This window comes from Somniosus microcephalus, unplaced genomic scaffold (genome assembly GCF_052327205.1).
Source record: "Somniosus microcephalus isolate GS21.2 unplaced genomic scaffold, FLI_Smic_1.0 unresolved_chr1, whole genome shotgun sequence".
Classification (NCBI taxonomy): domain Eukaryota; kingdom Metazoa; phylum Chordata; class Chondrichthyes; order Squaliformes; family Somniosidae; genus Somniosus; species Somniosus microcephalus.
Window position 1 is genome coordinate 121,074,646 of NW_028225179.1, and position 14,149 is coordinate 121,088,794.

The 14,149-nt window shown below is 45.6% G+C and overlaps 1 protein-coding gene across 1 annotated transcript; it reads right to left on the minus strand.

Moving 5' to 3' along the window:
* Window positions 1–299: 299 nt before the first annotated feature.
* LOC147095768 (uncharacterized) lies at window positions 300–1,164 on the minus strand. Its single transcript, XM_085974003.1, has one exon. It carries the CDS (start codon window positions 1,128–1,130, stop codon window positions 300–302), a length of 831 nt encoding a protein of 276 aa, XP_085830129.1. The 5' UTR covers window positions 1,131–1,164.
* Window positions 1,165–14,149: the final 12,985 nt, after the last annotated feature.

The following is a 14,149-nucleotide window of genomic DNA, read 5'->3' on the forward strand; positions in this document are numbered from 1 at the left end:
CTGAAAGCTTCGGCCATCGGGTCCGTAAGGGATTTTCTACATTATGTCAAGGGCCAATGGGGATCCTTGTCTGCTGTGTATTCCTCTCAAGATGAAGAATGGAGAAAGGTTTTGAAGTCGCCGTGGCGTGTTTCACAACAGCAGCAGAACTACCGTCTCCTTGCAAATAAGGGAAGTGGGACAACTGGTGATGTGGTGGGATGAGAAAGAACGTGCGGAACCTGCCTCAGCCAAACTGATCAAGCAACAACAAGCTGGATACCGGGAAATAGGGTTTATTTTATGTGCAGTTACTTTCATTACTTGCATAATTTAAGAATGAGAATAAACGGGTATTTCACCATATTTTTCACCTCCTCCCGGAATCTCCTCTGGGTCAACGCATAAATGCAGGTGTTTGTGCAGGAGCTCAAATAATTCAACAGAAGGGTGATTCTGATCGCCAAATAAAGCGAGTTTGAACCAGTGAATGTAATTGCCTCCGTGACACTGACAAAAAAGTGTATTATGGTAACTGGTGCCGTCAGCACAATAAAGCTCCCCGAGACAGTGAAGAGCAGAATGATGGATGTTCTTCGGTCCTTCAGCTCGGGATCACTGCTGCTCTCCCCAGTGTTGCGGCTCTTCAGTGCTCTGCGAGCTCTACTGGCCACTAAGATGTGCCTGGCAGTGAGAGAGTTCAACAGTAACATCGCAGGGTATGGAAGTAATGGGGAAGCTAAGGTGCTAATCCACTTGTAAGCTATCCATCTCGGCGAAGAGACATATCCCGTGACTGTACGACAGCCCCACTCTGTATCCCCAACAATATAGTAGGGCTCATAACGGAAATAAACTGGAATGTTTATCAAAAAGCTGAGCAAACACACCACAGTTAGAACCACAGTGGCAATTCTTTCGGTGCAAAATTTTACTTTCACTTTCTGACAACAAATTGCTATGAAGCGGTCAAAGGTGAACGACAGTGTGGACCAGACAGAGAGTTGGCTACTAACTACTTCTATAAAGGCAATAAGACGACACGTTATGGTGTAGCTCAAGAATGAATGCAGGAAATGATACCGAAAGATGCTTTCCACGCTTACATTGAAGAGACAGACCATGAGATCTGCTATTGCCATAGCCGCCATGTAACGAGTGATTCCTTCGGAGAGGCCGCACTTTCCCCGGGACAGGATCACAATTGACATCAGGTTCGCTGTAAACAATGGAAAATCAAGACAGAGGAATCAAAGAAAATCACACCCGCTCGGAATTGCGTATTTTTCGAATTTATTCACTTATGGGATCTGGGCGTCACTGGCAAGGCCGGCATTTATTGCCCATTCCTTATTGCCCTTGAGAAGGTGGTGGTGAGCCACCTTCTTGAACTGCTGCAGTCCGTGTGGTGAAGGTACTCCCACAGTGTTGTTAGGGAGGGCGTTCTAGCATTTTGACTCAGCCACAATGAAGGATCGGCGATATACTTCTAAGTCAGGATGGTCGAAACACAGAAACGCAGAAAGAAACAGAGAAAAATAGGAGCAGGAGTCGGCCATTCGGCCCCTCGAGCCTGCTCCACCATTCAATTTATCATGGCTGATCCTCTATCGCAGTACCATATTCCCGCTCTTTCCCAACCTCCTTGATGCTTTAAATGGCGTGTGACTTGGAGGGGAATTTGGAGGTGGTGGTGTTCCCATGTGTCTGCTGCCCTTGTCTTTCTTGGTGGAAGTAGTCGCGGGTTTGGGAGGAGCTGTCGAAGAGTCCTTGGCGAGTTGCTGCAGTGCATCTTGTAGATGGTACACACTGCAGCCATGGTGCGCTGCTGGAGGACGGAGTGAATGATTAAGGTGGTGGATGGAGTGCCAATCAAACGGGCTACTTTGGCCTGGATTGTGTCGAATCGTGAGACCGAAGGCATGTTACTGAAACCGATCCCTCCCTGGGTCTCCCTGGGTGTGTTTCTGAGTCGACAAGAACCAAAAATAAAAACAGAAAATGCTGGAAATACTCAGCAGATCAGGCAGCATCTGTGGAGAGAGAAACAGAGTTAAGGTTTCAGGTCGATGACCCTTCGTCAGAACCAAGTTCACTCGCTGCTCTCTGCTCATTTAACTGGCCTCAGTCGAGAGAAAAAACCATGAGTGCAGCTTAAATGTTGCTGGAAATTGGCCCGCTCATTTGTCACACGTTATTTGAGTGACAGCTTCAAGATTTCTTCAATGATCTTTTGGGAGACCCATTACTGATCAGAAGCCTTTTCATTGTGTTAAGGTAGAGAACACCGTTGATTAAAATAGACCCTAAGCCGCTTCTTTGATTTCAAATTCAGAAACAGAAGGTGTAATTTTAACCTAAGGATCGATTGGAGAGCAGCTGTTATAGCCCATCGACTTCAATGAAGAGTACAATCGGTCGGGGAGTCAGACCAGCGTTGCACCCGATCCCGTCCGTTTCCCCAAGGCCGGGTTATGTTAAAGTTGCCCACAAAGTCAATTCACAGCGTGAGAAAAGTTTAGTGAGTCAGGGGAAACAAAATCTTGGGAGAGAGGCACGACATGCGTGTCCACATCTGTAAGAGAAAAAAGACAGGTTAAAGTTTCGCGTGGTGGGCCCAGGCGTCTTAGATCTGATCATCACTCTTAGTCCAGGCAGCAGATTGCAAGGCGTCTCACAAAGGAGTAAACTCGCTTTCAGGGAGCACTCGATTAGCACCAACGTTGTCATTTTAAAGCAAATGAGGAAAAGTGAGAGATTTTTATTCAATAAATTGTGACCATTAATTGGCAAAGCAAGGAACGAAGATACGGAGAAAAACCGCACATGGAGAAAGCAGCAATACATTCAAATGACGGTCCACTTAATAATATATACTTACCAGGAACACCAACAATTACAAGAATGGGATAACAAATCACTGATTCGTCGAGAACGGCGGAGCGTCCCATTTCCTGCATGAACCAGAGAATCGTGGAAGCAAAGTTCTGGGTATGGCTACAAAGACACTGCATCGAAACGGTCGTGTTTTATACACGAGCCAATCCCCCCGGGGAGATCATGCTCTTACATAAAGGCTCGCGTTAGCTACGGGCCTTCGAACAAACACATTACAACATATATTTTTTCCAAACCAATGATAAAAGTGCACTCCACGATTGTTTGATTCAAGCAAAGCAAAATCCAGGGCGGCACTGGGCGCCCAGGTTAATTAATTCCCTCGCTCTCTCACTCTGTTATACATGCCGCATCTTGGTGATACGGTGCTTTCACTCATTCTCCAAAGGCTCCACCGCTTCAGTTATAAAATTAAAAGGTGAAATAAAGGAAAAGGGGGAATAAAATATCACCCCGTCCATTAGCACAACACGGTCAAAGTGTACATGGTAACCAGACAAAAACCTGAAAGTGATAGAGCAAGTCGCATTGACTTCAGGAGGGACAATATCGAAGTTGGGAGGGGAATTAAAACAAAGGCTGCATCTTTCATTCAAGTTCAAGAGCCATTAATGAACCATAATCCAAGCACCACAGCCATCCGCCCCTTCAACCACCATCTACCCCACCTGTGACAGAGACTGTAGGTCCCGCAATGATCTCATCAGTCATCAGTCACCTGAGAACTCATTTTTAGTGTGGGAGCAAGTCATCCTGGTTCCGCGGGACTGCCTAAGAAGAAGAGACCAGCGGAGCACGATCGACCATTGAGCGAACATTGGTCACCGTCATTCCCCGAATGGTTATTTGATCAATATCTTTTTAAAATGCACTGTACCTAAAGGCTAATGATCTGCAGCCTCACCTCCAATAACAAGTGCATGGAGCACATGGACTTCTTTGTGAGGAAGATTGAGACCATCTCTTCAGCTGCCTCTGTCGCTACCCTCCTTTCCCCTGGCCCATCAAGCCAAACTTCCCCCAAGGCTCTCCCCCTGCCTAGCCCGGAACTCGCAGCTCTCTCTCGTTTCTCTCTTATCTTGCCTCATGCCCGCTCCGAGTTCATCTTATCTCTGAGACCCAACTCCCGTACCCTCGATCCTATTACCATCAAACTGCTGACCACCCAACTTCCCTTCCTGGCTCCAATGTTAGTGGATATTGTTAACGGCTCTCTCTCCTCAGGTACTGGCCCCCTTTCCCTCAAATCTGCCAGCATCAACCCCAGCCTCAAAACACATCCTTTGACCTCTCCGTCCTTACAAACTACTGCACCATCTCCGATCTCCCTTTCCTCTCCAAAATCCTTGAAAGTGTTGTCACCTCCCAAATCCGTGCCCATCTTTCCTGCAACTCCATGTTTGAATCCCTCCAATCAGATTCCCAGCCCTGCCACATTACATAAATGACTCTGTCTAAATTCATAAATTCATATGTGATTGTGACTGTGGTAAACTATCCCTCCTCATCCTTCTCGACATATCAGCTACCTTTGACAGGGTGCAGCACACCATTCTCCTCCAATGCCTCTGCTCCATTGTCCAGCTGGGTGGGACTGCTCTCCTCTTGTTCCATTCCTATCAATCCAGTCACAGCCAGAGAAACACTTGTGGCAAAGGCCATAGCTAGAGCTCTGGTCACCACATTACAAGAAATATGTGACTGCACTAGAGACGGTACAGAGGAAATTTATGAGGATGTTTCCTGGATTGGAGAATTCTAGCTATGAGAAAAGATTGCATAGGCTGGGTTTGTTTTCTTTGGAAGAGAGAAGGCTGAGGGCAGACTGTAATGAGTTGTATAAAATTTTGAGCAGCCTAGATAGAGTGGATATGAAGGACCTATTTCCCTTAGCAGACAGGTCAACAACCATGGCATCATAGATTTAAAATAATTGGTAGGAGGTTTAATGGGGAGATGAGGAGAAGTTTCTTCACCCGGAGGTAGGTGGGCATCTGGAACCCACTTCCTGAAAGGGTGGTAGAGGCAGAAATCCTCAACACATTTAAAAAGTGCTTGGATGTGCACTTGAAGTGCTGTAACTTACAGGGCTATGGACTAAGAGCTGGAAGGTGGGATTAGGCTGGATAATTTTTTGTCGGCCGGCGTGGACACGATGGCCTGAAATGGCCTCCTTCCGTGCTGTAAATTTCTATGTTTCTATGATTCATCCCATGACTGCAGCATTAGCTTTGAGTCCCCCAAGACATTTGGCCCCTCGTATTTCTCAGGTACATGCTGCCCCTCAACGACATCATCTGGTAAAATCTTCTGATTCCAAATGCATGCCAATGACAACCAGCTCTACCTCACCACCACCTGTCTAGATCCCTCCACTGCCTCTGATCTGTCACCCTGCTTTTCCGACATCCGGGACTGGATGAGCAAAAATTTCCTCCAATTAAATGACCGGAACACTGAGGTCATTGACTTCCGTCCCCGCCACAAACTCTGTTCCCTTGCCACTGACTCCATCTCTCATCCGAGCATCTCTCTGAGGCTGAACCACTCTTGGTGTCATATTTGAGCCTGAGCACAGCTTCCGACTTTATATCCCCTCCATCATCAAGACCGCCTACTTCCACCTCCGTAACATCGCCCGACTCCACCCCTGCCTCAGCTCATCTGCTGCTGAAACCATCATCCAGGCATTTTTATTAACCTCCAGGCAGGACCATTTCAATGCTCTCCTGGCCGCACTCCCACCTTGCACCCTACATAAATTGAGCTCATCCAAAGCTCTGCAGCCTGCATCATGTCCAGCACCAAGTCTCGTTCACCCATTGCCCTTGTACTAGATCAGACAAATCAGCTCCCAGTCTGGCAATGCCTCGCTTGTAAAATTCACATCCTTGCTTTAAAATCCCTCTGAAACCTCACCCCTCCCTACCTCTGTAACCTCTTCCAGCTCGATAACCCCCCGATATCTCTGTCCCCCTCCAGTTCAGGCCCCTTGAGCATCCCTGATTTCAATCGCCCAACATTGGCAGCAGTGACTTCTTCTGTCTGGTCCCTAAGCTCTGGACTTCCCTCTCTAAACAAAGAGTAGGAATAAATGGGGCTTTTTCGGGGTGGCAGGCTGGTTACTAGTGGGGTATCGCAGGGATCAGTGCTTGGGCCCCAGCTTTCACAATGGCCCAGAAATTCAGGTCTCCACGGGTGAGTATGCACGGGGTACTCACCCATAGGCCCAATCGAAGTGCCGGTTTCCTGCATGCACTGCGCATGTGCGGTAAACCGGATAATCAGTTCCCCTGAAAGGAGGGGTTAAGAGGTCGAATGCTTGCGCAGTAGAGGCTGCGCGTGCACATCGAACTTCGATTTTTTTCCAGGTTTCTCCGGGAGGGTAAGCCTGCAGAATTTAGAGATGTAAAATGCAGGCATAAGGCCAGCTTTTTACAAGGTAAGTGGTGAATTAATTAAAATTAAAACATTTTTTCCACAGGTTTATTATTTTTAAATACTTTAAAGCAAGGTAAGTTTATTTTTAGTCCCGTTAGAAAATAAAATTATTTTTTTCAAAAATTTAATGATTGTTTAAAATAGTTATTTAATGTAATTTATAGGTTATTTTAAAAATGTGATTTAAAAAATTGTATTTGAAGATTTAGTGCTGCTTTGGGGCCATAGTATTTAAAAGTCTTGACAGCACTTCCTGTCAGACTTGTGAATGGAGCATTCCCTGCTGTGATTGACTCCCCATGGCCCACATGATCCCAGGGGATGCATCGAACTAACTGCACCCCTGGGATATGCAAGCACTGCACGCCGGCAGCTGGACCAGGTCCTGGATCGGAATTCCACGGGGGCCCACAGCTCAACAGCCAGCGCGCAAGGTAAGTGCAGATCGGGGGCTTGAACACGTGGGAATCCCCCGACCCAAATTTCTGGGCCAATATATATCAATGATTTCGATGTGGGAACCAAATGTAATATTTCCAAATTTGCTGATCACAAGAAATGAGGTGGGATTGTGAGTTGTGAGGAGGATGCAAAGAGGCTTCAAGGCGATTTAGACAAGTTGAGTGAGTGGGCAAATACATGGCAGATGCAATATAACAAGGATGAATGTGACGTTCACAGAATCACAGAATCACAGAAACCCCACAGTGCAGATAGAGGCCATTTCGGCCCATCGAGCCTGCACCGACACATATCCCACCCTATCCCCACGTATTTAATCCCCCTAACACTAAGGGTCAATTTATCATAGCCAATCATCCTAACCCGCACATCTTTGGACTGTGGGAGGAAACCACTTCGGCAGGAAAAACAGAAAGGCAGAGTATTATTTAAATGGTGATAGATTGGGAAATGTTCATGTGGAGAGGGTCCTGGGTGTCATTGTACACCAGTTATTGAAAGCAAACATGCAGGTGCAGCAAGCAATTAGGAAGGCAAATGGTATGTTGGCCTTCATTGCAAGGGAATTTGCGTACAACAGTGTGGTAAACCACTGTTTGTATTCCACTGTGTACATGCCTGTATATGCCTCGACTGACTCCTCCCACGAGTCCAGGTATAAAGGTGACTGCTCCACAGTCCCTCTGTATTCTGGACCGGTCGACCACTCGAGGCATACCTTCATTCTCTTGTTAATAAAAGTCTGTTAGTTACTCGCTTAATCTCAGTCTTTTGAGTTATTGATAGCGCATCAATTTTATTAACAGGATTTTTATAATGGAGAAGATCCTCACACCAGCATGCCTGGACGTAGATCATCGGGAGGCGGACTCATCCACCAAGTTTACTCACTGGCTTAGGTGTTTTGAAAAATTCCTGATCGCCTCCGCTGCAACGGTCAAACCGGACGAGAACAAACTGGATGTCCTCACCTCCAAAGTGAACCATCGAGTGTACTCAGTCATCCAGGACGCGACCTCGTACGCGGATGCTATCAAGCTCCTCAAGGACCAGTACACATGCCCAGTGAACGAGGTGTGCACTAGGCACCTCCTGGGGAGCCGTAAACAACAACCTGGGGAATCGACCGAGGAATACCTTCAGGCACTGTCTGTGCTTTGCCGGGCCTGTGGTTGTAAGGATGTAAAGGCTGCTGTGTACACAGAGGAACTTATCCGGTACGCTTTTGTAGCAGGCTACAGGTCCAATTACACCCGACAGCGACTGTTGGAGCAGAGTGACCTCGATCTCAACAAGGCCTCTGAACTCACACTATCATTGGACACAGCCTACCGGGGCATGGATGCCTACACCTCTGCACCGTGGACGCCGCGGGGAACGACAGCCTGGGACACGGTAGGACCGTCTCATAGCGCCGTGCCACACCAGCCACATCCCAGCAACGGCCCAACTACCACAGCAGTGTCCCAAGGCCAGACAGCAGTACCCCAAGGCCAGAAATGCTACTTCTGTGGCCAGGCCAAACACCCCAGAGTGCGCTGCCCGGCGAAAAATGCGATCTGCTTGGGCTGCGGGAAGAAGGGACACTACGCCAGCATCTGCAGAGCCAAAGCCACCCCGAACCCCAGCAGCACTGCATGTGGGCCGTGCGGGTCGCCATCTTGGGCCTCCCCAGCCATGTGCGAACCACCGGAACAGCAGCCATTTTGGACGCCTCCAGCCACATGGGGATCATGGACACCGCCATCTTGGATGACAGCCGGGACACAACAGGCCCCCAACACCGCCTCATCTGATACCTGCAGCGACACACCGAACCCTACGCTGGCTCCGTTACGCACCAACTGGCCCGGTCCACAATGGACATTAAGGTAAATGGTCATGAAACAATCTGCCTTTTTGACTCTGGGAGCACGGAGAGCTTCATCCACCCCGACACGGTGTGGCGTTGCTCTCTCCCAGTCCTGCCTGCGCACCAGCGGATTTCTATGGCCTCCGAGTCCCAGTCGGCGGACATTGGCGGCTACTGCGTGATGACACTCGTAGTAGACGGGACTGTGTATGATAATTTTAAACTTCTGGTCCTGCCCCATCTCTGCACTGCCGTTCTACTGGGGTTAGATTTTCAGTGCCACCTTAAAAGTGTTACGATGGCATATGGTGGACCCCTCCCCCCACTCACAGTCCGCAGCCAGCAGCTTCAAAATTGCCCGCCGCGCACCAGGTGCAACCTCTCCACACTCAGAGTCACCCCCCCCCTACTGTTTGCTAACCTCACCCCCGACTGTAAGCCTGTGGTGATTATTCCTTGATTAGTAAAAGTATTGTGATTCGTTGTTTGTTAACTGCCTTGGGATATGTGTTGTAATCTCATTGGTAGTTGATGATCACATGATGTGTTGTGGCTACCATAAATTCAGTCCTTTTCTAGCTTTAGTTTGGACTGGATGTAGAAAGATATGCTGCCGATTTTAAAGTTAATAAAGCCTAACTTTGGAAGGCAAATCTATTCTTTATTTCAATTTATTAACTTTATGTTAGAATGGAGCGATATCTTCAACCAGAACGATTCAAGGCTGACCCCAATTATGCTGGAGTGGATGATAAATGGAAACATTGGTATTGTACATTTAAAAACTTTTTGGGCGTGTTGGATCAAGAGGATCTAAATAAGCTGAATATGCTGATCAACTACATTGACCCGGATGTATATAAATACATTTTGCACTGTAAAACTTATGAAGAGGCTACTTCTACATTGGAAAAGATTTTTGTTAAACCAAAGAATGAGGTATTTGCACGTCATCTTCTATCTGCCCATAGGCAGCAGGTGGGAGAATCTTTGGATATTATTTACAAGCACTTTGGTGCCTTAGTGTTGACTGTAATTATAAGGCTGTGACGGCTGAAGAATATAAGGACGAATCGGTACGGGATGCTTTTATTAATGGATTACTGTCCAGATCAATTCATCAGCGGTTGTTAGAAAATAAGACTCTGGATCTTAAAAGTGCTTTTGAGCAAGCTTCTACATTGGATATGGCTCAGAGAAGATCGGATTCTTATGCTCTTTTTAATCGGCCTGCGACTATGGTTTCGGCAGTTTCGGATGAAAAGGAATTATGTGGACTTAATGGGAGTGGTTTACTAGATTTTGAAACAGTTTCTACTTCAGCGGCCGTTGCCTCTAGGATTCAAAAGTGTTATTTTTGTGGGAATATCCAGCACCCTCGTCTGAAGTGTCCTGCTCGGGAGGCTGTGTGTAGTAAATGCGGCAAGAGAGGTCATTATGCACGTGTGTGCAAATCATCAGGTTCAATTACCTTCCCTTCTCCTGGTGTGGGAGGGTCTTCCTCCATTATCTCTTCTGTGACTATTCAGCCTTTAGATAGGGCGTTTATTGCATCAATTTCTGCTGCATTTGCTCATGGCCTAAACAAAGCTATAGTTACGGCTCAAGTTAATGGGTTGGAAGTGAAGGCCCTTATAGATACGGGTAGTACTGAGAGTTTTATAAGTCTTCAGTTCGCGAAGGAGAAGCATTTGAAAATTTTGCCTGTTACGTATCAGGTGTGTATGGCTCAGACGACCCTTACTTCACAAATAGCTGGTTGTTGCTTTGTGAAAATGGTTCTTCTTGGTAATACGTATACTGATATACGCCTATCTGTTTTGCCTAATCTCTGTGCGGATATTTTGATTGGACATGATGTGCTTCAGTTACACGAGTCTCTTAGTCTTTCATTTGGAGGGACTAAGCCACCTTTATCTATTTGTGGATTAACCTCTTTATCTATTCCTCCATTATCACTTTTTTCCAATTTGATGTCGGATTGTAAGCTAATTGCTACCAAGTCAAGAAGATATAGTAGTCAGGATAGAGAATTTATTAATTCTGAAGTTCAACGTCTCTTATTGGAAGGAATCATTGAAGCTAGTTGTTTGCCTTGGCGAGCACAGGTAGTTGTCACGACTAATGAGAGACACAAGAAACGAATGGTGATAGACTATTCCCAAACTATTAATAGGTATACTCAATTAGATGCGTACCCTTTGCCTAAGATTGATGAGCTTATCAATAAAGTATCTCAGTATAAAGTTTTTAGCACTATTGATTTAAAGAGTGCTTATAATCAGATTCCTATTGTTAAGAAGGATCAACCATATACGGCCTTTGAGGCTGGTGGAAAGCTGTATCAGCTTTGCCAAATACCATTTGGTGTTACTAATGGTGTTGCTTGTTTTCAACGGGCAATGGATGATTTTATAAGTGATAACTCCCTCTCTGACACCTTTTCATACTTAGATGACATCACAGTGTGTGGCAAATCAAGGGTGGAGCATGATTCTAATTTAAAAAGATTCCTTCAAGCTGCGGAAAAAGTTGGTTTAACTTTTAACAAAGAGAAATGTGTCTTTTCGACTACTGAGGTAAATCTATTGGGGTATATTATTTCGGGAAATAAGATTAAACCAGATCCAGAACGTCTGCGACCATTGATCGATTTACCTTGTCCTACGAATTCTAAGGCTTTGCAACGAGTTGTTGGACTGTTTTCTTATTATTCCAATTGGATTGCAAATTTTTCACGGAAGATCCGGCCTCTTATTCGGGTTACGACATATCCTCTATCATGGGAGGCCAGGACATGTTTTGAGAATTTTAAAAAGGATATTTTAGGAGCAGTTGTGCATTCCATTGATGAGCAGGTTCCCTTTGTGATTGAGACGGATGCTTCGGATTTTGCAATTGGGGCTACTTTGAACCAAAATGGAAGACCTGTGGCCTTTTTCTCACGTACTTTGAATAATAGTGAAAAAAGACATTCCTCAATAGAAAAAGAGGCATACGCAATAATAGAAGCATTGCGTAAATGGAGACATTATTTATCGGGGTGACATTTCACGTTGGTAACTGACCAAAAATCTGTGTCCTTTATGTTTGATGTTAAACATTTTGGAAAGATTAAAAATGATAAAATAATGAGATGGAGGATTGAGTTGGCATGTTACCATTTTGACATAGTTTATCGTCCGGGGAAGGATAATGTTGCGGCTGATGCACTGTCGAGGGCTTATTGTTCGGTGATTCACAAAGATACGCTTATTAATCTTCACAATGCCTTATGTCATCCTGGGGTTACGAGGATGATACACTTTGTACGCAGTAAGAACTTGTCTTTTTCAGTTGAAGACGTCAAGCGGATGACTTCATCATGTTCTATCTGTGCTCGGTGTAAACCGAATTTCTTTAAGCCTCAACGAGCTCATCTTATAAATGCTACTTCTCCTTTTGAACGTTTGAGTGTTTTAATTATAAGGGACCTCTTCCTTCAACTACTCAAAACCGATATATACTTACAGTTGTGGATGAGTTTTCAAGGTTCCCTTTTGCTTTTCCTTGTGCAGATGTATCAGCTGCTACAGTTATTAAATGTTTGACTCAACTTTTTGTCATTTTTGGGATGCCGGCGTATATCCATTCGGATCAGGGAAGTTCTTTTATGCCTTCCCAGTTGAAGGAATACCTTCAGAGTCGGGGAATTTCTACAAGTCGAACTACCCCGTATAATCCCCAGGGTAATGGACAGTGCGAACGATACAATGGGGTGATCTGGAAGGCAGTTATGTTGGCGTTGACATCCCGGAACCTTAAGGATACACAGTGGGAAAAGGTACTGCCTGATGCCCTGCACTCCATTAGATCATTGCTTTCAACGGCTACTAATGTGACCCCCCCATGAAAGGCTCTTTAACTATCCGCGGAGATCTACTACGGGATATTCGGTACCTTCATGGCTTACTATGCAGGGACCTGTGTTGCTTTGACGCCATGTTAGATTGTCAAAATATGACCACTTGGTGGAGGAGGTGGAGCTGTTGGAGGCAAATTCCCAATATGCTCAAATTCGATTCCAAGATGGGAAAGAAAGTACTGTTTCAATTAAAGACTTGGATCCTTGTGGGGGCCAGCCCTCTTCTGAGGATAATAATAATGGTCATGATTCGGATAATGTGGATGCTGTTACAGATACTACGAATATTTCCAATCCGATTGCAGATAATCATACTTCTATTAGTCAGCCTTTGATAGATGTTTATGACCGTCCCAGTTCATCTTCTGATGGGATTTCTAATCCGGAAACCATTGAGAATCCTGTTGAAGATACTTCTGTGCCTTCTGGTGTGGGAGGGCAAGGAATTTCACCAAGGTTAAGAAGGTCGACACGAACAAGGTATCCGGTCGACCGATTGAAAATGGACTTTTAAATTGATAGTAATGTTTTAAATATTGTTGAAATATGATAGTATATTGTTTTAGTTGAGAGATACTTAATATTTATGTGTAATGTTATTATTTGTTGTTGTTCATTTAGTATTGTGTTATGTAAATAGTTTTATTCTCGTGCATAGTTTAGTTGTAAATAATTAATTGTAAATTGTAAAAGTTATTAGGTTGGAGTATATTTTAAAGGAGGGGTGAATGTGGTGATTATTCCTTGATTAGTAAAAGTATTGTGATTCGTTGTTTGTTAACTGCCTTGGGATATGTGTTGTAATCTCATTGGTAGTTGATGATCACATGATGTGTTCTGGCTACCTTAAATTCAGTCCTTTTCTAGCTTTAGTTGGGACTGGATGTAGAAAGATATGCTGCCGATTTTAAAGTTAATAAAGCCTAACTTTGGAAGGCAAATCTATTCTTTATTTCAATGCCCATCGCCACAAAGAGCAGGCAATACAATGCCGGGGATAGGGTTTTCATCAAAACCGAAGTGGAGCGGCTCCTGAAGGAGGGGATTATTGAGGGCAGCAACAGCCCCTGGCGAGCCCAGGTTGTGGTCGTTAAGACTGGCGAGAAGCAGCACCTGGTCATCGACTACAGCCAGACAAAAATCACTACACCCTGCTGGATGCTTACCCACTCCCCCGCATAGCTGATATGGTCAACCAGATCGCGCAATACCGCGTCTTCTCGACCATTGACCTGAAATCAGCGTACCACCAGCTTCCTACCCGCCCTGAGGACCGCCAGTATACTGCCTTTGAGGCAAACGGCCGCCTCTATCACTTCCTTAGGTTTCCCTTTGGCATCACCAATGGGGTCTCCGTCTTCCAAAGGGAGATGGACCGGATGGTCGATCAAAATGCGTTGCAGGCCACTTTCCCATATCTGGACAATGTGACCATCTGCGGCCATGAATTGCAGGACCATGACGCAAACCTCGAAAAATTCCTCCGCACCGCCCAGCTCCTGAACCTGACGTATAACAAGGAGAAGTGCATATTCCGCACAACCCGCCCCGCCATCCTTGGCTGTGTTGTGGAACATGGAGTCATCGGTCCCGACCCCGACCGGATGCATCCC

Excerpts from the sequence above, each read along its gene's own strand:
- LOC147095768 (XM_085974003.1), bottom strand. The coding sequence starts at position 1,130 with ATGGCGGCTATGGCAATAGCAGATCTCATGGTCTGTCTCTTCAATGTA.